General features: G+C 42.2%; 1 protein-coding gene across 2 annotated transcripts in view; it reads left to right on the forward strand.

Moving 5' to 3' along the window:
• The window catches only part of celsr2 (cadherin, EGF LAG seven-pass G-type receptor 2), a 59,065-nt gene that overhangs the window by 31,240 nt on the left and 4,520 nt on the right, over positions 1–23,305 (forward strand). For both annotated transcript variants that reach the window (XM_031873155.1, XM_031873246.1), the window contains exons 4-30: positions 5,256–5,371; positions 5,494–5,582; positions 10,503–10,660; positions 11,048–11,211; positions 11,452–11,577; positions 13,981–14,150; positions 14,809–14,988; positions 15,078–15,191; positions 15,529–15,685; positions 15,959–16,100; positions 16,221–16,341; positions 16,963–17,146; positions 17,285–17,386; positions 17,513–17,607; positions 17,811–18,020; positions 18,223–18,406; positions 19,058–19,376; positions 19,847–20,014; positions 20,104–20,227; positions 20,328–20,528; positions 20,636–20,810; positions 21,112–21,224; positions 21,480–21,562; positions 22,209–22,335; positions 22,423–22,533; positions 22,987–23,117; positions 23,210–23,295. In XM_031873155.1, the coding sequence (XP_031729015.1) occupies positions 5,256–5,371; positions 5,494–5,582; positions 10,503–10,660; positions 11,048–11,211; positions 11,452–11,577; positions 13,981–14,150; positions 14,809–14,988; positions 15,078–15,191; positions 15,529–15,685; positions 15,959–16,100; positions 16,221–16,341; positions 16,963–17,146; positions 17,285–17,386; positions 17,513–17,607; positions 17,811–18,020; positions 18,223–18,406; positions 19,058–19,376; positions 19,847–20,014; positions 20,104–20,227; positions 20,328–20,528; positions 20,636–20,810; positions 21,112–21,224; positions 21,480–21,562; positions 22,209–22,335; positions 22,423–22,533; positions 22,987–23,117; positions 23,210–23,295 (3,950 nt within the window). The remainder of the gene's footprint in view (positions 1–5,255; positions 5,372–5,493; positions 5,583–10,502; positions 10,661–11,047; positions 11,212–11,451; positions 11,578–13,980; positions 14,151–14,808; positions 14,989–15,077; positions 15,192–15,528; positions 15,686–15,958; positions 16,101–16,220; positions 16,342–16,962; positions 17,147–17,284; positions 17,387–17,512; positions 17,608–17,810; positions 18,021–18,222; positions 18,407–19,057; positions 19,377–19,846; positions 20,015–20,103; positions 20,228–20,327; positions 20,529–20,635; positions 20,811–21,111; positions 21,225–21,479; positions 21,563–22,208; positions 22,336–22,422; positions 22,534–22,986; positions 23,118–23,209; positions 23,296–23,305) is intronic.

Here is a 23,305-nt window from a genome sequence, read left to right on the forward strand (position 1 = left end):
CCCCCCCCCCCCCCCCCCCACTACACACACACACACACACACACACCTTACATTTATGTAATAATGCTGTTTAATAGCAATAATGGGCTCACTGAACAAAAGCCATCTCCTGTAGAGTTACGGGGGTATCAGATTATAGTCACTGTGCTGTAAATACAGAACCACTGCACATTAGAGCCGTACGTACTGTACTGTGAGGTAAGAATTGGCCAGAAGGTGAGCTGAAGGAGTTGTGTTTTTGGAGAGGAGACTTGCACAACATGCGGATGTTAATCCTGCAGTCTCCCTCACTAAGGTGAAGCCCAAAAGAAGCCGTCTTTAGATGAATGTGCAGTCATTATATATGCATGCAACATTGTTATTATCAGCTCATATTTTTTTGTCCTTATTCCTTAGAAATATTTTTACAAAAAAACCTTTTACAAGTTGTACGACAACATACGACACCCTCTGTCCTTTGACCCTAAATATTGGGAAACCCCCACTAAAAAACAGAACTGAAAAGTGCAGAAACTGTTGTTTAATACCTATTTAAAGTAATTTTGGGAAATGTATTGATATTTTTCTTTCTTACATAGAGTTAGATAAGAAGATCGATACCCCTCTGATGTCTGCATGCTAATATGTAGCTGGAGCCAGCAGCCGATTTAACACAAAACTAATAACCCCCATAAAACAGGGTTTTTTTTGTGTTTTTGTGCGGAATAACCAAACAAGATAAATCATGTTAATTAGTGAAAAAGATTGGTTTTGTTAAAGTTGGGCTAACTGTTTCCATCTGTTTGCAGTCTTTATGCTAAGCTAACCGGCAGCTGGCTGTCGCTTATTATTTACCTTACAGACATGAGAGGGGTATCAATCTTCTATATTTACTTAGGCAAGAAATTGTTGAAGCTTCTTTCCCAACATCAAAGTATTCCTTTAACCACCATATGGGGGGATAGCTAGAGACCACTGGGTTTTATATTACACCCAAGATGAACACTGGCAGACTGAAAAGAAATCTCAGTTCAGACTATCTTCAGGACTTTTCTCTGAAGGATTTATGACATGAGATGTGCAAACAGCAATTAATTATTTTAGTAAAAATAGCAAAGGTCTGAGCCGAAGGTTCCTTCTTTTTCCGACACTGCACAAAAAGAAAGTAGAAAGTTTTAAAAGTAGGCAGTTTTACCTTTAGTATGTCTGTTTTTAATCTTATGGCAGTGCCTCATAATCATAGACATCATTGTGACGGTAGCTTTTAATCTGTGGTTGATCGTTTCATGGTGGTTTGTGGAGAGGGAGGAGCTTTAGAAATTAGCAGATGAACACATGCAAAGACAGCGGGGCCTCCGATCTGCATGAATTCTCCATATGATGAAATTTAATCAACGATAAAAGCCGTCCGTTCTGTTTGATATCTGTCACAACAAGTGACAACAAGTATCACCTCTCGGATGGTATCACAGGGAATGTGTCCTGCCATTTTGTTTTACTCATTGTAATGCCCGTCACCTTAGCCGTGTTTGGCAGGTGTTGATACTCACAATGGCTGCCGGTGAAATAAAATCCCCTTGTGAGCTTTATGGACTCTGCCCTTCTTTAAACGAGGTTCAGATGACAGTCTTTTTTGATGGAGAACTGCTCAAACCAGTTTTGACAGTGGTCTTCATTTCACTGGCAAGTCACAGAAGCTGTGAAGTGGCTGCTGTGTAAAAGGGGCCGATACTGAGAGCCTGCGGCAGGTGAGGTCAACAAGAAGCTCTGTTACCTGAGCCCGCGCTGATCGGGTTCCCTCAGAAAGAGCTTCTGTTATGATGAACGGCTCAGAATGTGGAACCAGTTCACTCAGAGTGACGGTTCATTTTAGGTCTCTTTCTGTCACAGCTCTGGCTGTTGAGCTCCGCAATTAAGGCTGAGATTTCACAAAAAGGTACAGAGTGTTTTGGGATCAGCACAAACAAGATTTAATGTCTTTCTCATCGTGAAATCTCTATTATGCAACTTAACTGATGTTCAGGTCATAGTTCATCTCATACAAGAGCATGAGTTGAACAAAACTAAGTCTACAGTCTAAAGTCTACAGTCATGCTATTAGCTAATAGGCTTTGAACCATCAAATCGTTTTTGAGACATGAATCAAATCCACAAATTTAAACCTTATCAGTTAAGTTTCCATCCAAATGTATTTCCAGAAAATCAGCAAATGTAAATGCAGATAAATTGTGTGTTTCCATCCATTACTGCGATGCAAATATTAGGAGTCCGATAGATCAAGATAAACAAAAAATTCTCCAGTCATTTGCCGTTAAACCATCGCAAAAGAAGATAGAGCAACAAGATGAAGGAATCAAAAGAACGCTAGTCGATCCTCAAACAATAGAAAACCATTTGGAAAATGTGATGGAAATATTTGTTTGTTTTATGTATTCATGTGAAAAAGGCTATGGTCTCCTCATTAGTCCAAACAGCTCTGATCTTTTAGTCACATGCTTCAGATTTATTCTCTGTTTCTATTGCACTTTGTCACATTTTGTTTTTATTGAAAAAAATAATTAATTTCCAGTTTTTTGTCTGCACAAATTGAAAATGTGCATAAAACAGGTGGATGGAAACACACCAAATGTGGCCCTAAAGGAAAAGTCTCCAAAGTAATTAAGATTCATCCCCTGACAGCTATGAATGACCGTACCAAACAAACCTCATAGCAGCGTTTGAGGAAAAGTCAGAGGATCACCAAATTCAGTAGAATTCATCCTCTTGGGACCATGCATGTCTGTACAAAATCTGAATCCATTCAATAGATATTTAGTCTGGATCAAAGTGGTGAATCAATCTACTAACACTTCCATCCTCAAAGATTACAAATATTCTTAAAAGTATTCATTTATTAAGGCTTCTCCTTCTTTCCCAGCAGATCATATACATTCTATCATCTAGAAAAGATTGTATATCTTCATTTCACGCTTTTAGGTTTTAAAATCAATAAGGGGCAAAACATTTTCTTTCCTGCCCACTGCACAAATGTGGCATGTTAGCATAGCGTGACACGGCCCCCTACATAAGGGCAGACTGGTTGTTATTTTTACTGATGGGTGCCTAATGTGACACGCAGTGATGCCAGTTGAGTCAGTATTTAGTTCCGGCTGATTACTCTCATAGTTCAGAGGGCTCAGTGGGGCAATGCGGAGAAGCCCTTTAAATCGATCCATCAAAGACTGGAAGCCTAGTGAAGAGTAAGAGACTTTAGATCATGAATCTAGATGACGTTCTGTATTTTTAACTGGATATATAGATATATATATATATATATCTGTCTCTGCTGTTATTATCAGCTGGTGCATCGGCCTCCTCTTTCCTCCGAGGTCGTGATTATCGCTTCTCTCAGTAAGCAGGTCAGTGGTGCCGTGCCCGCTGGCTCCTCTTTAGCTCAAGAATACTGCACAAACAGCATCATGTATAGTATACCCTCAAGCCCTGAAGTCTAAAGAAGGGGATTGGCGGCTGCTCATGTTGTCTGAGAGCATGTATAGATATTCGGATGTATGAATAACAAACTTCCTCTAAAAAAAAAAAAAAGAAGCAGCTGCAGCTTCGTTTAGGGTAAAAAAAAGAAAAGAAAAGAAATAAGTCACACCACCTTTGTGGTTTTCAGTATTTCAGAGCCAGTTAGAGATTGATCTTTTTAAAATAAATATTCTTCAGTTCTTTTTAGGAAAAGGAAGCTGCATGTTAATGGAGTAAATGTCCAGAAAATACCGACGCCAGTAAACCACACATGCCTCTCGGTCGGCAGATGTGCACATGAGGCTCATTGTTGGGTCCCCTGTGGGATGGATAATGAATAAATCCAGTAGTTATTGCTGGATTTAATAATAACTTTTTTATCATAACACAGTTTCACACATCCCAATGACCCATTTCCACAGGGTGAGATTTACGACCACAGCTGACAGGTAAAGCGTGATATTTTTAAACCATATGCTCCACCACATGCTTTGATCCCACATCGAGAGAGAGGCACCGTCGGCTATCTGGTCTCAGAGTTTGAACCATGTGTGTGCACAGATATACTGAAATGAGCATTAATATGTGAGGATCATGCAACACGATGGCCCTGGGAGATCTGGTTTCACTATCAAGATGCAGAAAGGAATCTGAACCTGAGGCTGTGGTTACAGCACTGGCAGCTGTCTGTGTTCTCCTCCATGAGAAAATATATTTTGAATCTGTCGTCTTCATCGTTACTCTGAACTGTCTTCTTGTGCGCTCCTTCTTTACTAATGCGTTCCCTCACATGCTTGCTTTGACATTGCCCTAGTTTTCTGTCTCGGTGTTGCAGTGTGTCACGTAATGTGGCTCAGTGATGTCTTTTCATGGCAGGCAGACTCTGTATTCCTTCACTGTGTCCGGGCTGCAAATATTACTTTTTTTCTCCTTCCTCTGACTCAGCCTTGTGTTGATGATTAACCTCATTATCTGTTCAGTGATCTTTGTCAAACCTCGGCACTGTTGAGTCTGTGGCCTGTCTTCATGATAGTGAATTACACTATGCAAGGTGACTGTGAGGGAATAGTTTGGATATTTTTAAATAGGTCACTGCATTCTTTCTTTTCTCTGTTAACGGGAAGCATGGCCAACAGCAAATGCTTCCTTACTGTACACGTCAGTACTTTTGTTATTCGGTATCCTAATGTTTAAACGCTGGTGTTACAGTATATTCTTCTTAATTTCAACAAATTCAATGAAAAGACCAAAACCAACAATGTGTTCCTCCTCTCAATACTTATCGATCCTGTCTGTGGCACTCAGTCCCAATCCCATTCGTTCCTATGGAAGGCATCATTTTTTAGAAACAGGTTACAAATATTGTTTGCTGGGCACTTGAATTTTCAGCAAATGTTGATAGAACAGTAAATACTGTATTTGTTTGGGACTATTTTCCCCCGCGGATAAATACACTTTCTGTGCAAGTATTATGTGAAATTGAGTTAAAATAAATTACAATGTCCTGGTTCATTAACAACAATTGAGGCACAAAGCAATAAGCTATATCAGGCTTTAACTACATCGACTATTCTTGTTACTCCCTTGATTCCTTTTTTTCCTTGTTTCATGGAATATGTTGACAATAACAACAATGTAGACTATCACCAGCCTTAACCTTTAATTGATGGGGTGAATATGGATTTCTTTAAATAAAGGAACTAAACAGTGATGGGATTGGATAGTGACAAATGTAATTAAATTAAAATGTTGTCTGTTTTTTTCAGATTTGCGACCAAAGAGCCCAACGGTCTGTTGCTCTATAACGGCCGCTTCAATGAGAAACATGATTTCCTCGCCATGGAAATCATCAATGAGCAGATACAGCTCACCTTCTCTGCAGGTGAGACAGTTGTTTGTTTATTTCATTCTTTATCATTGTGATTAACTGCAAACATTTCGTTTTTTAGTTTCATTCTATTTCTGAGTGTATTGCAGTCATTCACCTCTTTCATTGTTTCCCAGGTGAGACCAAAACTACAGTTTCACCGTACATCCTCGGGGGAGTCAGCGACGGCCAGTGGCACGTAGTGGAGGTCCACTACTACAACAAGGTATGATTAGAATAAATGAACAGACGAGATGCAGATTTTGCATGTGTTTGTAGAGCCTGGTTTATTGGCTCGCCAAAGATAACAAAAATAATCTACCAGCACCAGTAAAACTCACTAATTACACATTATATCCCTTTTATTTAAGCTGAGAAAAACTGTAAATGGAAAAATGACACGTTGTGGTTTCCCTTGGGCTATGTGCCGATTATGTTGCTTTTGGACGGAGCTAGGCTAGCTTTATGCTAAGCTAAGCTAACCGGACTGCAGGTTGAAGCTTCATATTTGCCGTACAGACACAAGAGTGGCATCAGTCTTCTCATCTAACTCTCTACAAGATAGCCAGTGTGTTTCCCAAAACCATTCAAGAGTGGTCATGGTAAAAACTCACTCTATTCTGATTAGGTTTTTCATTTCCTTTCTTTAATTGTTTCACAATAGCTGACAAACCTCTGGTTAGATCAGTCTGCTGCTGCGCTCCTCATCAGGTGTGGCAGTAAAGTACCAGACATAGTTACCGAAAATATTCAGAGTGAAATCAGGTCACAGGTTTGATCTGCTACAGCAGACAGACCGTTTAGTTTTATTGCAGTAAAAAGCCGGGGTGATAACTGACAAGCTTTCTCAATGAAAAGCTTTGTCTTTAGCACATCCATAGAGGACGAACTGTCGTGGATGCAAGTTAGTTGTGTACGTTACTTGTACTGCTTCTTTAGTGCTGCTCTGTCAGACTAAAGAACCGCTGCTGATGATCTGGAGGGAGCCAACTAGACACTGACGGAGGAAGAGACAAGAGGAGGAGGAGGGGGGGGGGGGGAATGAATGAACACCAGTGAGTGGGAAGTCAAAGTTTTTCCAGACGTGGTCAGTTTGGACTAAATATGCTTTGACTGATACATTTCTCTGTAAGAACATCCCAACAACTCAATCTGTGGAGGAATGTGTGGAGCTGTTGTCTCTGCTCTCTCAGTACTTTACCACCCAGGACCAACACACAGGATGTCACATTTTAGTCTATTGAGGAAGTCACTTTGCATCATAATGATGTTGCCAGGCAACACCCCCGCTGCTCACATTTTCTATTCAGTGTCTATGATAACACGGCCGTGTCAGATTTTAGCCAGAAGAAGTGATGAAGGGGGGAATCTTGTCAACATTTGGATGAAAACTAATTGTTTCTCTGCCAAGAAGACATTATAGTCTCATTAATCACTTTGATACAAAACTGTTTCTTGTTGTTTTCCTGAGCTGGTAGTTTTACTTCTGTAACCATGCTGCATGTTTGAAGAAGACATTTTACTTTTAATGAGACATTTGCACGTACAGTACAAGTGCAACAGATAGATGTTTGCATCGGACTGCCAGAGGTGCTGGTTCTGCTCTGAGGCTGATTTGGTAAATGTATGTATGAAGTTAACTTTCATTAATTGATAATCCATTAAGCATTAAATAATCACACAAACTCGTAGTAGCTGTATCATTTCTTAATTGTGAGCAACAAGAATTTACGATATATCCTGCATTTAATAATTAATTGTACATTATATATATTTCATAATATCATATTAGATTGTATAGGTTTGTACCTGTGTCATAAAATGTAACTAGTGTGCTCATTACATTGAATACATATATTTTAGTACTAAGCATCCCAGTAGTGTCTGGGGTCCAGCCCCCAGCTCTGGCTGAACTAATCCTCCCCGTCCTCCTCTAATGTCCCTCATCCTGTGAGTCGCTGAGGTAGAAACGTGGCTCCTCCCTCTGAAGATATCCCACAGTGGTCCACTCTGACCCGTCCCTGTCCACGGGGGGGTGGGGCAGGATGAGGTGGAGAGGGGGGGCATTTTAGATTGAAATGTGGCTTTCAGGATGGTGGGGGACTGTGGAGAATGGCAATGACCGCTGCCTTTGTGTTTGGCTCTGCTTCCTTTGGGACCATGGGCAGTGAATGATGCGGCCCCGGGGAAGGTGCCCCTCTCTCTCTGTTCTCCAGCGAGGACAGAAAAGCGGAGCAGAAGAAGAGCGAAAGGAGGGTAAAGAAAAGCCGAGAGAAGTATTGACTCGGGCTTTGAACGGGGACGCCGCGCTTCAGGGCCAACCCCTCCTGTTGCTATGGTTTTTCTAGTCAATCTTAGATCCCATATTTGTGTTGCTTGCTGCCATGCTCCTCCAGCGCAACCCCTGTCCCCCTCTGTGACAGAGAACTCATATTCCCATAATCCCCTGCAGCGGCGAGTGAGAGCAGTGTTTAATGTGGTCTTGAGCAAATATGTGCACTCCAATCAGTGCTGACAGGACGAGGTTTTGTGCAGCAGAAAGACGTCCTGACAGACAGTCATTATGGGAGAGTCAACAGCCGTGACTGATGACAGCAGAGGTCAGTGAAAGGAGCGTCCAATCTGGAGCGCTGCCTGTTTCAGAGCTTTCACAGCGAAGGGAAAACCGTGGAAAAGAGCATGTCGGGTGATTTCACCTTTGTCAATTCACACCGCATGTTTGCTTGTTTCATCATCAACAAATTTGTAACAAATTGGCCTCGAGGACTATCGAGTGAAAAGTGAAAGCCACATTCAGTTTCTGTTTCCGTCTACTTAACATTTCAGTGCTGAGCTGTGAGTTAATGTTTCACAGTCAAGAAAATAATAAGACTTCCTGTGGGAACATTGCTTGACAACAGGGCCTGTTGTACTAGAAAACGTGTTAAATGTTTTGATATCTTTGTACAACTCGCTGCCAATTGAGCGTCTGAAAATACGTATCTTCTTCTGTGACTCAGCAGAACTCACTGTGACTCATTTCTGTATTTCAACAAATATTAGATGGATTGACATACATTTTTAAATCCTGACATTCATGGTCCTCAGCGGATGAATCCTACTGACTTTGGTGATCCCCTCACCTTTCATCTCTCTTTTTGATTTGTCTAAAATGTCTTGACAACTATTGGATGGATTACCATGACATTTTGTACATACATTACCTCATCATCATAACTTTGTTAATCCTTTAAGTTTCCTACTTTGGTTTATGAAGCAAAACGAATGGCCGTCAGCCTACGCTCTACTTTGTGTTTCGTGCTAATTGTCAAATGTTGGCATGCTAACACGCTAAACTAAGATGATGAACACAATAAACATTATACCTGCAAAACATTGGCATGTTAGCATGCTGACATTAGCATTTAGCTCAAAGCACCCCTGTACATCCTGGGGGCCGCTAGCTGCTGACTCTTAGTCTTGTTTACTAGCTTGTTTTGTGCTTTGATGATGTTTTGTTGCCGTATTTTTCCTTTATATTACATGTTTTTTGTGGTCTTGTGACGATAAAGTTCTATTCTATCCCTCTTTTCTACGTCACACATATTTCAGAGTAAATACAACCACAGCACAATGAACTGACATTTGTGTTTCAACTAGAATGATAAAGTCAGATGGTGGTTTAGGGATGTTATTGGTCTCATCTCATTCACATCAGTAACACTCATCACACTGTGATCACAAGACACAAAGTGAGTGCAGGAATGTAACCGACTGCAGCCTCTCAGTTACAGTCATATTATTAGAGGCTCACCGAGATTTAATCTAATCTACTCAACGAGAAAATCATGTGAGAGAAATTAAAATGCAGAAGTACCGTGGGTGAAAATTATATTTGTCCTGCTTGATGTGTTTTGTCTTAAAATTCACCTGCCAAAGTTCTTCCACCAGCCAATGAAACAGTATATCTTCAGCCGGTGTTGTTTTTAATGAGCGTTTAAATGAAGGGATCAGACGAGCTATCAGTGAAATTATAGTTCCTGATGCTCCTGCAGACAGTGGCTTTGTGTAGAACTAAACTGCCAGGCAAAAAAAAAAAAACACTTGATGTGTTTTCAAGGCATTAGCAATGAGCTAATTCTTCATATCATCTCTGCACATGAGACGAGCTAATTCCTGCTAAATCCTGTCTGACCAGCTGACAGCTCAGCGGCCGTCCTCGCCTGCAGGCAGCCCAGTCGGCCGGCTGTGAGCGGGGAGCGGTCGCTGCTCGCGACACCAGCTTGAACCTACACTCAGGGTTAACATGAGCTCTACGTGACCTCAGAGAAACTGGCCTTTTGAAAAGAGGTCGGGACCTTTTATTGACAGGATCATCATTCTCTCCCCCGCAGACCCCTCCTCCTTTTGTTGCTTCCCACATTGATTTCTCAGACAATGAAGACGATCCTTTGTCGACAGGGACGATGTCCTGCAGAGAGCGAGCTCATCTCCTGTGTGTGTGTGTGTGTGTGTGCGCGCTTGCCAGCCGCTGCCTTTTTGCTCTAGCTGTTATGATATGAATTATTAAAAATATTCAACAACAGCAAGCTAAAGCTGAACCGGGATTGAACCGAGACCATTTATTTGGTTGTTGTTTCCCAATTTCATAGCTCCAGTTTTTAATCAGGCTCATAAAGCTTAGCACTGGCTGAGATTCCCAAGAAGTTTTTGCACTGCTTCATGGATTAATCTTGTGTTAAATGCAGCAGAATAATGAGATATTTTCACAACAACCTATTTCTGAGTCCTATTTATAAATGCTTGGTTACCAAAATACTTCAGCGTCTTAATAATAGCAGCACAGAATTTGTTTTCCAGTTTTTTGTTGATCTTCACGCTGACAAACCTGTGAAATCTAAATCAAGAGTTTCGGGCTGTGTATAGTGATGTGTTAACATAAACCTGTGATGCTTGGTTAAATCCTCAGTTGGATAGAAAGAAAAAACATAACCAACATTAGAAAGTTCTCAAGCGTACACAAAGACTTCAGTGTGCATAACACAGGCGAGGCATCCAGGCATTATGTATTCATAATCCTCATTGTTTTGACCAAAGCCTCCCCAGAAATATCAGGAAGTGCTCCATAATTAACTTGATATTCACGAGTTTGTCTCTCGCTCCACAGCCGATCTTAAACCAGGCCGGCCTGCCGCAGGGCCCCTCGGACCAGAAGGTCGTTGTTGTGACGGTGGACAACTGTGACGCCTCCGTGGCCTTCCGGTTCGGTCATATGATCGGAAACTACACCTGCTCTGCTCAGGGCAGACAATCGGGATCCAAAAAGTGAGTCCGCAGGAATTACATCAACAGGATTATCAGTTCTGTCGTTATAACAGGAATTTCATAAAAACCTTTTACTCTTTACCTCTCACCTTCCCTCACTACCGCTGTGTTGGCTTCAGTAATTTAACTGAGTACTGTTTATGTGGTTTGCTCATTAAGAGAGAGAGTAAACTTGTTTTGAGATGAAGTTCCACATCTCCAGGGTGTTAACTAAGCTTTGCTTTTTTTCCTTCATTGGGATGTTTATCCTTTTTCTGTTTTTATATCTCCAGGGGGAAAAATAACACTACAAAAACCTCTGTGATTAATTTTTCATATGTGTTGATGATGTAAAGGCAGAGCAAAAACCCCTGGATGCGTAGATGTTCACGGGTTCTATGTTTTCAGATCACTGGACCTGACCGGCCCCCTGCTCCTCGGAGGGATTCCCAAACTCCCAGAGGACTTTCCTGTTCGCAACCGGCAGTTCGTGGGCTGCATGAAGAACCTGCGTATTGACAACCATCACATAGACATGGCCAGTTTCATCGCTAACAACGGCACTCTTCCAGGTACGCTTTGACCTGCTGTTTGGCACCAAAAGACTATCCTTTGCTTCATCTCTTGAACCTGTGACTGTTTTACAAAGAAAATAACAATGACTATAACGAGCACCGCAGGGAAGTACAGTCAGAGAGAAATGATCATTGTACCTGCTATGAATAGTTTATTACCCTCTGACTCTTTGATGAAATAATGAGGTTGGACTGATCAAACGGGTAAATAAACCTCTTGTTTTTCGCCCTACCTAGGATGCTCCGCCAAGAGACACTTCTGCAACAATGACCCGTGTCGGAACGGAGGAACCTGTGTGAACCTGTGGGGCTCCTTCAGTTGTGACTGCCCGCTCGGATTTGGTGGACAAAACTGTGAAAGAGGTGAATCAAGTAGAAAAGCGGCGTTTAGACGTGTCTGCCGTTTTGACCCGAGCTCGTCCTTTGTCTTATCGACGCAAGACTCAATTTGTCATCGAATATGAAGCTGAAGCTGTCATCCATCAGGTCAAGGAAAAAAGAAAAAGCAGAGTGGAAACAGTAACAGAGACTCTTTTATGCAGAAATGGCTGCATTTGCATTTAACAATAACAAGTGCAACGGTGTGCAGTTTGTTAAATCAGCCACCGTTTTTTTGGAACACCTGATTTCATTTCAGACGTGCACAGCCATAAAATCAATGTTGATTACACTTCATTACTTTTAATGCCTGATTTATGACAGAATCAGTGTCATTTGTGAGAATCAAGCTGTTTGAGTTTGAGTTTTCTCTTGTTCAGATGATGTTGAACCGTTAAAGTCCAATTGCTTTTTGGCTTTTAAAGACAAACGGTACATGACTTATGTTTCTGTCCCGATGGTCTCCAGTGTCTGCTTCTGTTCCACCTGATCCACTGCAGCTGTTATCTGTGCTGATTTATGGTTTACAGGAGTTTGAGAAGAGACAGAGGAAGAAGAATGAGCCCTTTAAAGGACTACACAACACCTCTTGTTTTTAGCTTGAAGTAGAATGAGTAAAAAAAAGATTTATGTCAGTGATCATTTTTTCTTGTTGATCCGATAGAAAAGGAAGCAGAGATGGATATTCAGATAAGGGCAAGTGTGTTTCATAGAGTGCACGAGTCTGAGGAAAAGATGGGGATGGGAGAGTAGAAGTGCGACATAATGCAGTGTGATCACATGTTACCGAAGGACATTTAATGAGCTTTGATAACTTGAGTACATTATAATCACCAACAACTCGGAGCAATCATCAACACCAGAGGTGCCTTTGTAAAATGCAGTTGTTTGCGTGTGTATGTGAGTGGGTATAAAGCTTAAATGATCATTGTTGAAGGTAATGGATCCTGATTCTCAAATGTGAAGATTTCCTGCTTTTCTCTTCTCTTACTTGATAGTTAACTCAACAAAACAAGCAATTATGAGTCCGTCACCTTCAGCTTTGTGAAATTGTGATCGGGATTTTTTGTAATTTTTTGTCATTTGGTCGACAAAATTGGTATTGAGAATAATCTCTAACATGGTGTGTGTGTGTGTGTGTGTGTTAAATGTACCGCCATAGATACTGATCTGTTGGCGTTTTGTGGCCACACTTATACAGGAGGTGTGGTTAAACTCCAGCATTAACTTTTACAGTACAATTAATCTGGCACTGTTTGTTGATTAATTTATAACTTATGTTTGTATCGTTTTGTGTAAATGTGAACCTTTTGACTGAAGTTGCACTGCAGTTTCTCTCTTTGCATTTCACTCCTCCCTCCAGCCAACGATGACAGCCACAGTGCATCAGGTGTATTTGCCATCACTAATCGATTATTTCGATCAGGTGCTTTTCTTAGCTTTGTACACAGACAGCGTAATGAGAGGGAAAATGTTTCACAGTAGGCAGAGTGTCCTTTCCTGTCACTTTCTTTTCACGTTTGAAAGAGCCGGAAAGCTTCTCAGTCAAAGCATGAGTGCACAAACACCAGAACTTCCTTCTGATTCACAAACGACACCAATAACACTACATTTAAAATGATTTGATATTAAAATTGAACTGCTACACTAAAATATTTAGAGTAATCATTAGGGTTACAGATCCCCTTTAAACACAACAAAAAAGTTCAATTCTCTCGTTTAAAAAGTCTTAAAATAACATCCACTTTATCTGCCTCATTGAAAAATACAGAATCTATGAATATGCAAATATGTTCTGTTTCAAATGTTTAAATTCTGGAAAGTTCAGTCTTGAGAGTTGTGATGAATTGTCATAAATACAGCTGATATTTCCACGTCTTAAACTCAGATTTCAGTCGAGGACAGAGAAACTTTCCCCCTTCTGCAGATGAATGTGAAAACAGCCTTCTAGTGTCAAACTCTGTACATACATCATTCTGCACAGTGAAGCTCAAACATCACATTCAACGAACAAGAAGAAAAACACATTTTCAACTGGAGGGGGACTCCAGACCCAATGTTATTCAAAATGTTTACCTCAATGTCCTTGTATCTTATCCCTCTGAATTAACAGCGCAGATATTTCCTTGTGAAGCCAATGAGCTGAGCTTTCTGGGAACACCTGATTTGATTTCAGACATCCACAAGAAGCTGACAGATTGCCGAAGTAAAACAGTGGTAAACAGAGAGAGAGTGAAGGTTGTTTTTTTTTTTATCTGTGATAACTTGGAAGTGATCAGAGAACATGCTGGACTTGCTGGTTGACAGTAATGACTCACTGCGAAACTCTCTCTCTCCTCATTTATCTTCATCACTTCTTCCAATGTCCTACTGTCTCCTTATCTGTAGTTATGGCCAGCCCGCAGCGTTTCCTGGGTAACAGTCTGTTGCAGTGGAACAACATGGCGGCGGCAGCGTCCTCCGTCCCCTGGCATGTAGAGCTCATGTTCCGCACACGTCAGGCCAGCGCGACACTGCTGCACATCTCCGCCGGCCAGCAGCACAACCTCACCCTGCAGGTGAGAGCGTCATATAGTTTCTCTTTTTCTCACTGCGCATGGATACACACTAAAACACCTCCCGGCTACATTCTGGTCTCCTTAGTACATTATTTCTCTACAGTTTTACATTCACCGAAATGTTGCAGTGTCAATTTATCCTCAAGGAGAAACTTTAATTAGAAGAAAAGTCACATTTTGAAGAATTTCTAGATTATTTCCTCTTGATGGTCACTTAATCTGATCAGCAAAGAGCAATAACTTTAATTCTTCAACACACCGTAAAGAAATAGTATTCTATGGGTTTGAGGTCTAGTGTGAGCTTGAAGGCAGTCTTCACCTAAAGATCAAACATTTTAGGATTGAGGCTCCACCTGTTGGCCATCGAAGTTGCAGCACGTCACTGAATATCAAAAATCCAAATGATCAAACTCTCATTGTAGCGTCTGTGTTGGACTACTTTTGAGCTTTTCTAGACCGGCGCCTCTTTGATGTTGCATAACTGCACGATAATCTATTTCCAGCGATTCAAGGTTTGAACTTTGACAGTCAGAGCTCTCTGTTCCTGTGCATCATGTGACGCATTGCTGATTCTTGGTGTTGTTTTTTTGTCCTCTGGTATTAAACATGGGTTCAATCTCCCTCCTGCTGTTTCCCGGCTCTCTCCCGGCCTTTGTAGCTGCGCGGGGGAAGCGTGTTGATGGGGCTGCACAGAGGGGAAGACTCAACTCTCTCCCGTGTGGAGGAGGTGCTGGTGAACGATGGAGACTGGCATCATTTGCAGCTGGATATCAGCAGTCTGGGGGGAGTAGCGAGTCACCACAAAGCAGTGTTGTCTTTAAATCAGGGGCTCTACCTGGTGAGTTGATGTATCCTAGTTGCTGTAAATCACCATGAATATAATTACTGTAATTTGGCAGCCATAAAGTTTGTCATGCACCTTTTCAGGCGAGTATGGAGGTGGACGGGAAGCTTCAAGACTCCAAGCTGAAGACCGTGAGCGTTGGTGGTTTGGCAAGGCCTGATGGGAAAATTCAGCATGGCTTCCGTGGCTGTATACAGGTCCGTCCCCTCTCTAGAAACCACTTATATCAGCATTTGTGCACATCTGTAAAGCAATGGTGTAGTGTTTTGCAGATCAAAAGGCATTTAGCTTTTGTCAATATATATATTTTCAGCTGTGTAGATTACATATAAATGTAATATATTTCAAACTATTTGTTGAAACATGGTCATTACAAATCTGTTGAAACCTGTCAATGAAAAACACTCATTTAAATCACTTTTCTACCAGATTCAAGCTACTGTTATCCCTTCTTTACTTGCCAGTGTTTAAAAAAAGGTTTTAACTTCTTGAGCGTAGATACGTACATTCGTTTGTTTGTTTGTTTGCCTGCAGGGTCTGCGTGTGGGCGGGGCTCTGAGTCTGTCTCATGCGAGGAAGGTGAACGTGGAGCCGGGCTGCAGCGTGCCCGACCCGTGCAGCTCCAGCCCCTGCCCTGTCAGCAGCTACTGCAGCGACGACTGGGACAGCTACTCCTGCACCTGCCTCGCCGGTCAGTCTGCTTACTGTTCACAAACCGAAAAACCATCATCGTAACATTTTTGCAGGGCTGGAAGGGTACCTAAAAATCAACCTACATGAAATTATGTTTCTAATCGCTCATTAAAATGCATAGTATTCTATTAAAAATATGATAAACCAACACAAAGGATAGTGTTACAGTTATCCTGTATTACATAATCCTTTCTTCTTATCGCTACTTAACACAGTTCACCATGTTGTGAGAGCACAGCAGCTTATTTTTCTTTTCACCTTTGTCTCACAGGCTACTATGGCACCAACTGCACTGATGTATGCTCATTAAACCCCTGTGAGCACCAGTCAACGTGCACCAGGAAGACGAGCTCCTCTCGTGGCTACACCTGTGACTGTCCCAGCAACTACTTTGGCCATTACTGCGAGAAAAAGTAAATGTTTTCCACGTTTATGTAAAACTGTGTTGTGCTTTTGTGTGTCGATCGTAGCTCTTCCTGTGTTGTGTCGTTTTGTTACTCTGCAGGTAAATTGATAATCTATTATGTCTACAGGACGGATTTGCCGTGTCCCCGAGGCTGGTGGGGTCACAAGACCTGCGGCCCGTGTAACTGTCAGACAGACAAGGGCTTCGACTCTGACTGCAACAAGACGAGCGGAGAGTGTCGGTGCAAGGTGAGCGTGTGCCGACCTGCAGCTTTGATTCATCGCTCTGTGATGAATTCAATTCAATTCAACACAACTTTATTAATCCACAAAGGCAATTTCATTCTGGGCAAATAAAAACAAGTAAAAACAGACAGGAAACAGACAGACTTGTGCAAACAAAGGAGCTGTTTAATAATATGTTGGGCTGAAGAAACAAATATGACATGAAAGTCATACAAATGAAAATAAAATGTATGAATAAGGAAAAAGTTTTAAAGCTTTAGATCTGTGTAAAAAAAATCCATTCAAAGAGCTAATAACTCTGGGTCCTGCACAATAATTGTCAAAGTATTCTGTGTTTCCAGTACACAATAAATTAGATCTGAGCAAGTGTTATAATTGAATTCTCTCCATTAAGGTAACATTGTTCATTAGGTTGATCCCTTCTTCAGCATTATCGTTTTCTTCCTTTTTTAATTTCTTTGTATTCATTCAAAGTTGATTTTGTACAATTTAGAAATAATGAATCCACTACTATAAGATTTAGCGATGAAAAAGTATTTCTAGACCATCAAGTTAAGCCAGTCTGTAAGCGATGGCACAATTAATTCTTAATCAGCAACTTCCTCTCTCCAATCCCATTCCCAGGACAACCACTACCGTCCTGAAGGCGGAGACACCTGCCTGCTGTGCGACTGCTACCCAGTCGGCTCTTTTTCCAGAGCGTGTGACCGAGAGAGCGGCCAGTGTCAGTGTAAACCCGGCGTCATCGGACGCCAGTGTGACCGCTGTGATAACCCCTTCGCTGAGGTTTCTCCTAACGGCTGTGAAGGTCAGAATAAATCAGATTACTGTCAAATTACTATAATGCTTGATTCATAATCCCTGCTTCATTATAGCTACACATATATTAAATACGTTTCCATTTTTATCCTCATCATCGCTCTCCTTCCTGCTCTGCCTCACTCAGTAATCTATGACAGCTGCCCTCAGGCCATCGAGGCTGGGATCTGGTGGCCCAGGACTAAGTTTGGTCTCCCTGCAGCAGTTCACTGTCCCAAGGGAACTCTCGGTAAGATGTTTTTTTTGGCAGCTCATCAAATTACCATATAATAATGGCAGTATATTAAACAAGCCCTCTCTCAGCTGCAGTCTATTCCTCAACTGTCATGTGATAACTTTCTCTCCCTCTTTTCAGGCACAGCGATCCGCCACTGTGATGAGCACAAGGGCTGGCTGCCTCCCAATCTCTTCAACTGCACCTCTGTTACCTTCAGCAAGCTGAAAGCCCTGGTGTGTAGCTTCTCCCTCTGTCAGTTCTAAAATCAACCGTGCAATTCCCAAAATACCATCCTCATTTGTAAGGACGTGGAGGCAGAAGATGATTTAAACAAGACTAATGGCTTTAACCTTTTTAAACATCTGTCTGGTTAAAAATACATTTGACTAATGAAGCATCAATACATTACTGAATGGTTGTCCTTTCCTTCCTCCAGTCTGAAAGGTTTTCCCGTAACACATCGCTCCTGGACTCTGGACACGTTCAGCAGACGGCAGCCATGTTGGCCAACGCCACCTTGCACACAGAGAAGTACTACGGCAGCGACGTGAAGGTGGCTTATCGGCTCACACAGAGTCTGCTGCAGCACGAGAGCAACCAGCAGGGCTTCAACCTCACAGCTACACAGGACGTCCACTTCACTGAGGTAAACAACCATATAGTGTATGCCTCCCCTGTGAACTTCTTAACACAGCATGGAACGAAAGAAGAACAATAGATTGTCGCAGTTTTAGCAGTAAACTAAATTGGTTTATTAACAGCAAGGCAGACTTCACAGCCTTTCGTGCAGTATCTGCAGAGAATACATCACACTTCATTTCACTCTCCACTGAACTGTTTTCTGATAGAATCTGGTCCGTGTGGGCAGCGCCATCCTGTCTCCAGACACACGGACACACTGGGAGCTGATCCAGCACTCGGAGGGCGGCACTGCGGCGCTGCTGCGCCACTACGAGGAATACGCAAACACACTGGCACAGAACATGAGGAAGACCTACCTCAGCCCCTTCACCATCGTCACACCACACATAGGTGAGCGTTTTACCTGGGAGCACCACATGTGACATGCTGGTAACACTTTACGGCTATAGAGATTCTCTTCTGGCGATCCATACTCATGTGCATATCCTGTTTTGAAAGTTTGTAAAATGTTTTTTTCGAGGACATCATTAACGTCATTAAAGAACAGAAAGCAGAACAAACGTGGGCTCATGAAACAAAATAAAATAAGTAAAACAAATAAAATACAATACAACATGAATACAATAAGAATGGGCAGCACATTTTCACATTAAAAATAGTAAGAATATTATTATCTCATTACGTTTCCTTTTTAACATAAATTAAAAAAGGAGGTTTCCTTGTTAATTGTTAGTCCGAATCACAGATTCAAAAGGGGAAATTTCTGGTATTGATTTTAACCGTTCAGCGAATCAGGCTTTGTCTGCTCTTCCAACATTGAGGAACAATCCTGAAGGCACAAATATTTAACGTTGCTCTGTAGGCTGCAACTAATGATTCTAACGATTATTTTCATTATGATTATTTCTCAATCAATTAAACGTTTGGTCTGAGTCTCATATTTAACTCATTGTATAAGATTTGAGGGCTCCGAGTCTCTGGTTAAAGGAGGCGACCGTTTTCAGCAGCAGAGCTCTCTGCGTGTGTTTTTTTTCTCCGCAGTCATCTCTGTGGATCGTCTGAAAAAGATGAATTTTGCTGGTGCCAAACTCCCGCGGTACGAGTCCCTGAGGGGTCCTCGTCCTGCAGACCTTGAGACGGCCGTCACGCTGCCCGATTCTGTCTTCCAACTACCGGTGGACACCAAGGGCCACAGACACCTGGATGTCTTCCCAGAGTCCTCCCCGAAGAACCGCTCAGCCAACAGGAAGAAACGCCACCCCGATGACAGCCAGCCGGACGCCATCGCCAGTGTGATCATCTTCCACAGCCTGGCCTCGCTGCTACCAGAGAACTATGATCCCGATAAGAGAAGTCTGCGGTAAGAACGATTTATGAAGCACCGTGACTCGAAAATCAGGCTGAAAGCTTTTTACTTGATAATGTCCAGAGGAAAAGTCTTTTATTTATTGTCTTAAAAAACTGCACTTTAATTACATTGAATCCAAAACATTTATCCATCGAGTTTGGTTTGTAGAAGTTTCAGTTAATATCTTAAGACTTAAAAGAAAACCTTTATTCAAAATAACCCAGAATGGTTTGTGTATGGAGAAAAGTATTATAGGTTATTCGTCCGTGCCATAGATCTCTATGTCATCCGAAAACTATTACAAACACATCATCGAGCCACACTGTTGCGTTGGATGACACGTTCCTTTGTTAACATCAACATGGGCACTTTGGTCCTTTTTTTGTCTCACATGCACATTCCTGCTGCTGTAAATAGCTGATCAGATATGTATTAATTAAACACTTAAAACACTTATCACACATGTTTTTCATTGTCTTCAGGGTGCCAAAACGTCCGGTCATCAACACGCCGGTGGTCAGTATCACCGTCCACGACAACGACGAGCTGCTGCAGCACGCGCTGGACAAACCCATCACTGTGCAGTTCCGCCTGGTCACCACTGAGGAGCGCTCTAAACCCATCTGTGTCTTCTGGAACCACAACATACTGTGAGAACAACAACACACTCAGAATTAATGATGAAGCATTAAGTTGTTGTATTCTTACATTTTCCTCTGGTCGTTGTGTTTTATGTCAGAGCCGGGAATGGCGGCTGGTCGGCGAAGGGCTGTGAGGTGGTTTTCAGAAACAGCACCCACATCAGCTGTCAGTGTTATCACATGACCAGCTTTGCTGTCCTCATGGACATCTCCAGGAGAGAGGTGAGTGACCCCAAAGCGTCTGACTTCACTAAAACCACAAACATCATTATTCTGTTCTCTGACTCAAACATCGCTCTTCCAATCGTGACGTTTGTATCAGAACGGAGAGATTCTGCCGATCAAAATCCTGACGTGGAGTACAGTGGGAGTGACGATGAGCTTCCTCTTCCTCACCACGATCTTCCTCCTCTGTCTGAGAGCCATGCAGTGCAACAAGACGAGTATAATCAACAATGGAGGTGTTGCTCTCTTCCTCTCCGAGCTCATCTTCATCCTGGGCATCAACCAGGCAGACAACCCGGTAATCAATTCTGTTTTCCATGTAACTGACTTAATTTGTAATGTTTCCTTTCATCTCTTCATGTTTTCATCACCTCTCTCTGTCCCTCCCTATTTGTGTCTGTGCAGTTCATATGCACAGTCATCGCCATCCTGTTGCACTTCTTCTACCTCTGCACTTTCTCCTGGCTCTTCCTGGAGGGTCTGCACGTCTACCGCATGATCAGCGAAGTGCGAGACATCAACTATGGACCCATGAGATTCTACTACCTGATTGGCTGGGGTGTGCCGGCCTTCATCACAGGTCTGAACCCTCATAGCAGGGCTTCATTTTCTGACGACATAGTTTGTTGTTGCTTTTTCACCAGTGAGCTGACTTCATCTGGTGGCATCGATCACACAGATACATACAGATCGATCATTATCTAACACACTCACAGTCTTATAGAGAGATATGCAAATTAGGGCTGACTGCCGACTACTTCAGATGAACAACTTCCTTGGGACAGAAGAATGTTTACTCACAAACATACTGATAATACTGTAAATGTGCCTCAGCAGCTGTTGTCTGACGCTACCGTCTGTCTTCCTGGGTGTGTCTTCAGGTCTGGCGGTGGGACTGGACCCTGAAGGCTACGGGAACCCAGACTTCTGTTGGCTGTCTATGTACGACACTCTCATCTGGAGCTTTGCTGGCCCCATCGCCATGGTGGTGTCGGTAAGTCCCTGCAGATCCCTGAGATCCAGACTGTTGTTTAAAGGGGACTTTTATAAACACGCTGCAACGTGCTGACTCATGATGATCTCATCAGAGCGTCACTAGAGATGTTATTGAAGTAAACACACCCCTTCACTGTTCACTCAACAGTTTAGAAAATATTCTGACAGAAAGATGACTTTGATGTTTACTCTCACAATCTCCTGCCATGTTGTAAGTTGTAAGTTGTGAAGCAGTTCAACATTGCGTCCACAGATGAACGTCTTCCTGTACATCCTGTCGTCCAGAGCCTCCTGCACACAGAGACACCACAGCATCGAGAAGAAAGAGCCGCGTGTGTGAGTGTCCCAACAGTTTCATCAACTATTAACACTGTTGACGTGCTCAAAGTCATTTTGCATGTCTAGTGGAGGGAAATTCCCAGCCTGAAATTGTCAACTTTTCAATCAAACCAGTAAAACTGGACCAACAACCATTTAAAGAATGTTGATGACGGCATCACATCAAACCGTTTCTTTGATCTGTTCCAAAATCAGCTCAATAATCTGTCCCTGTCGGACTGACCGGACGTCATTACAGAGGAGCTAACATTGATAAACAAGAGGGAAATGATTAGTCAATTAATCGATTAGTCAGTCGAGTGAAAAATAATCAGCAACTATTTTCATAATCAAATAATTGTTTTCAGTAATTTTTCAACCAAAAATAGGGAAAAAATGCTGCATATTCTTCGGGTCCAGCTTCTCTTTGTAGACTAAATACATTTAGGTTTTGGACTTTCACTCTGATCAGAACAGAACACGACGACTGAATACTTGCGGCTCTTCAGAGTTTTTTTTTTTTACATTTCACCGCAACTACGTGATCGTGTTTCAGCACTTCTCTTCACCAGACAATGTGCTGCTCTGTTTCTCAGTCTCAAGTCAATGAACGTGTAGAAATCGTCCCGACAGAACCTCACTACCTTCTCATGTGATTCTGCAGCTCAGGCCTAAAGACCGCAGGTGGCGTTCTCCTCCTGGTTTCAGTCACGTGTTTTCTCGGGCTCCTCTCCGTCAACAGCGACATGATCATCTTCCACTACCTGTTCGCTGGGTTCAACTGTGTTCAGGTGAGCCATCCATTTGCCCCTGAAACACTTTGAACGGTTGATTTCTGTATTTTTTTCCCTTACCCTCTTCTGTCGCCCAAACCACAGGGTCCATTTGTTTTCTTCTTCCGCATTGTCTTCAATAAGGAAGCAAGGAATGCCATGAAATACTGCTGCAGCCGTAAGCGCCCGGATCATATGATCAAATCCAAGGCCTCCGTGAGTCCCTCGTCACAAACTCTAAGAAACTGCTCTTTTCAGTCGAATACTCTCTAAAATGTAGAGCACGTCTTCAGTTCGTTGCATCTGTCAGATAAGATTTTTATATTATAATTCTGCATCTGTTCCCAAAAACATGAAACTATAGCAGTGTGTTGAGATATTCTTTCCACCTTAAATGACAAGGCTGGCAATATTCTGTTATTCATATTGACAAACCAACAATGAATTGGTTCTGCCTGTATCCAAAGCCTGTAAGATCTTGTTCCTCTGTGCCAAAGAGCTCCATTGTTGTCAAAAACTATAAAAAAAGTACAACAAAACAGCAGTGTATGTTTCTATAAGCAGCTCAACTGCACAAGATCACAGAAACCGCTTACTCTCTGTTAATTCTATATAGTTAATAGTTTAATTCTTAAAACGCTCACCTTTCTTTTGTTTCTCTAATTTCAGGGCTACAAATGCAACACCAACTACATGGACGGCAGATTGTACCACCTTCCCTTCGGAGACTCCAGTGTGTCCCTGAACGGCACCATGCAGAGCGGCAAGAGCCAGCAGAGCTATGTGCCGTTTGTTCTCCGGTAATTAAATGCGATGGAAAAAATAAAGATTCATATGTATTCATTCGACAGTGACAGGAGCAGCTGTAAACTGACTTCTTGTGTGTTTTCAGGGATGACGGGTTGAGTAATAGTCAGGCGCACATCGCTCTGAACGACCATGCGTCCCTCTTCCATGAAACTAAAGAGCACCTGGATGGTATTACTCT

This window comes from Anarrhichthys ocellatus, unplaced genomic scaffold, assembly GCF_004355925.1.
Source record: "Anarrhichthys ocellatus isolate YVR2014 unplaced genomic scaffold, GSC_Weel_1.0 scaffold1, whole genome shotgun sequence".
Taxonomy (NCBI): domain Eukaryota; kingdom Metazoa; phylum Chordata; class Actinopteri; order Perciformes; family Anarhichadidae; genus Anarrhichthys; species Anarrhichthys ocellatus.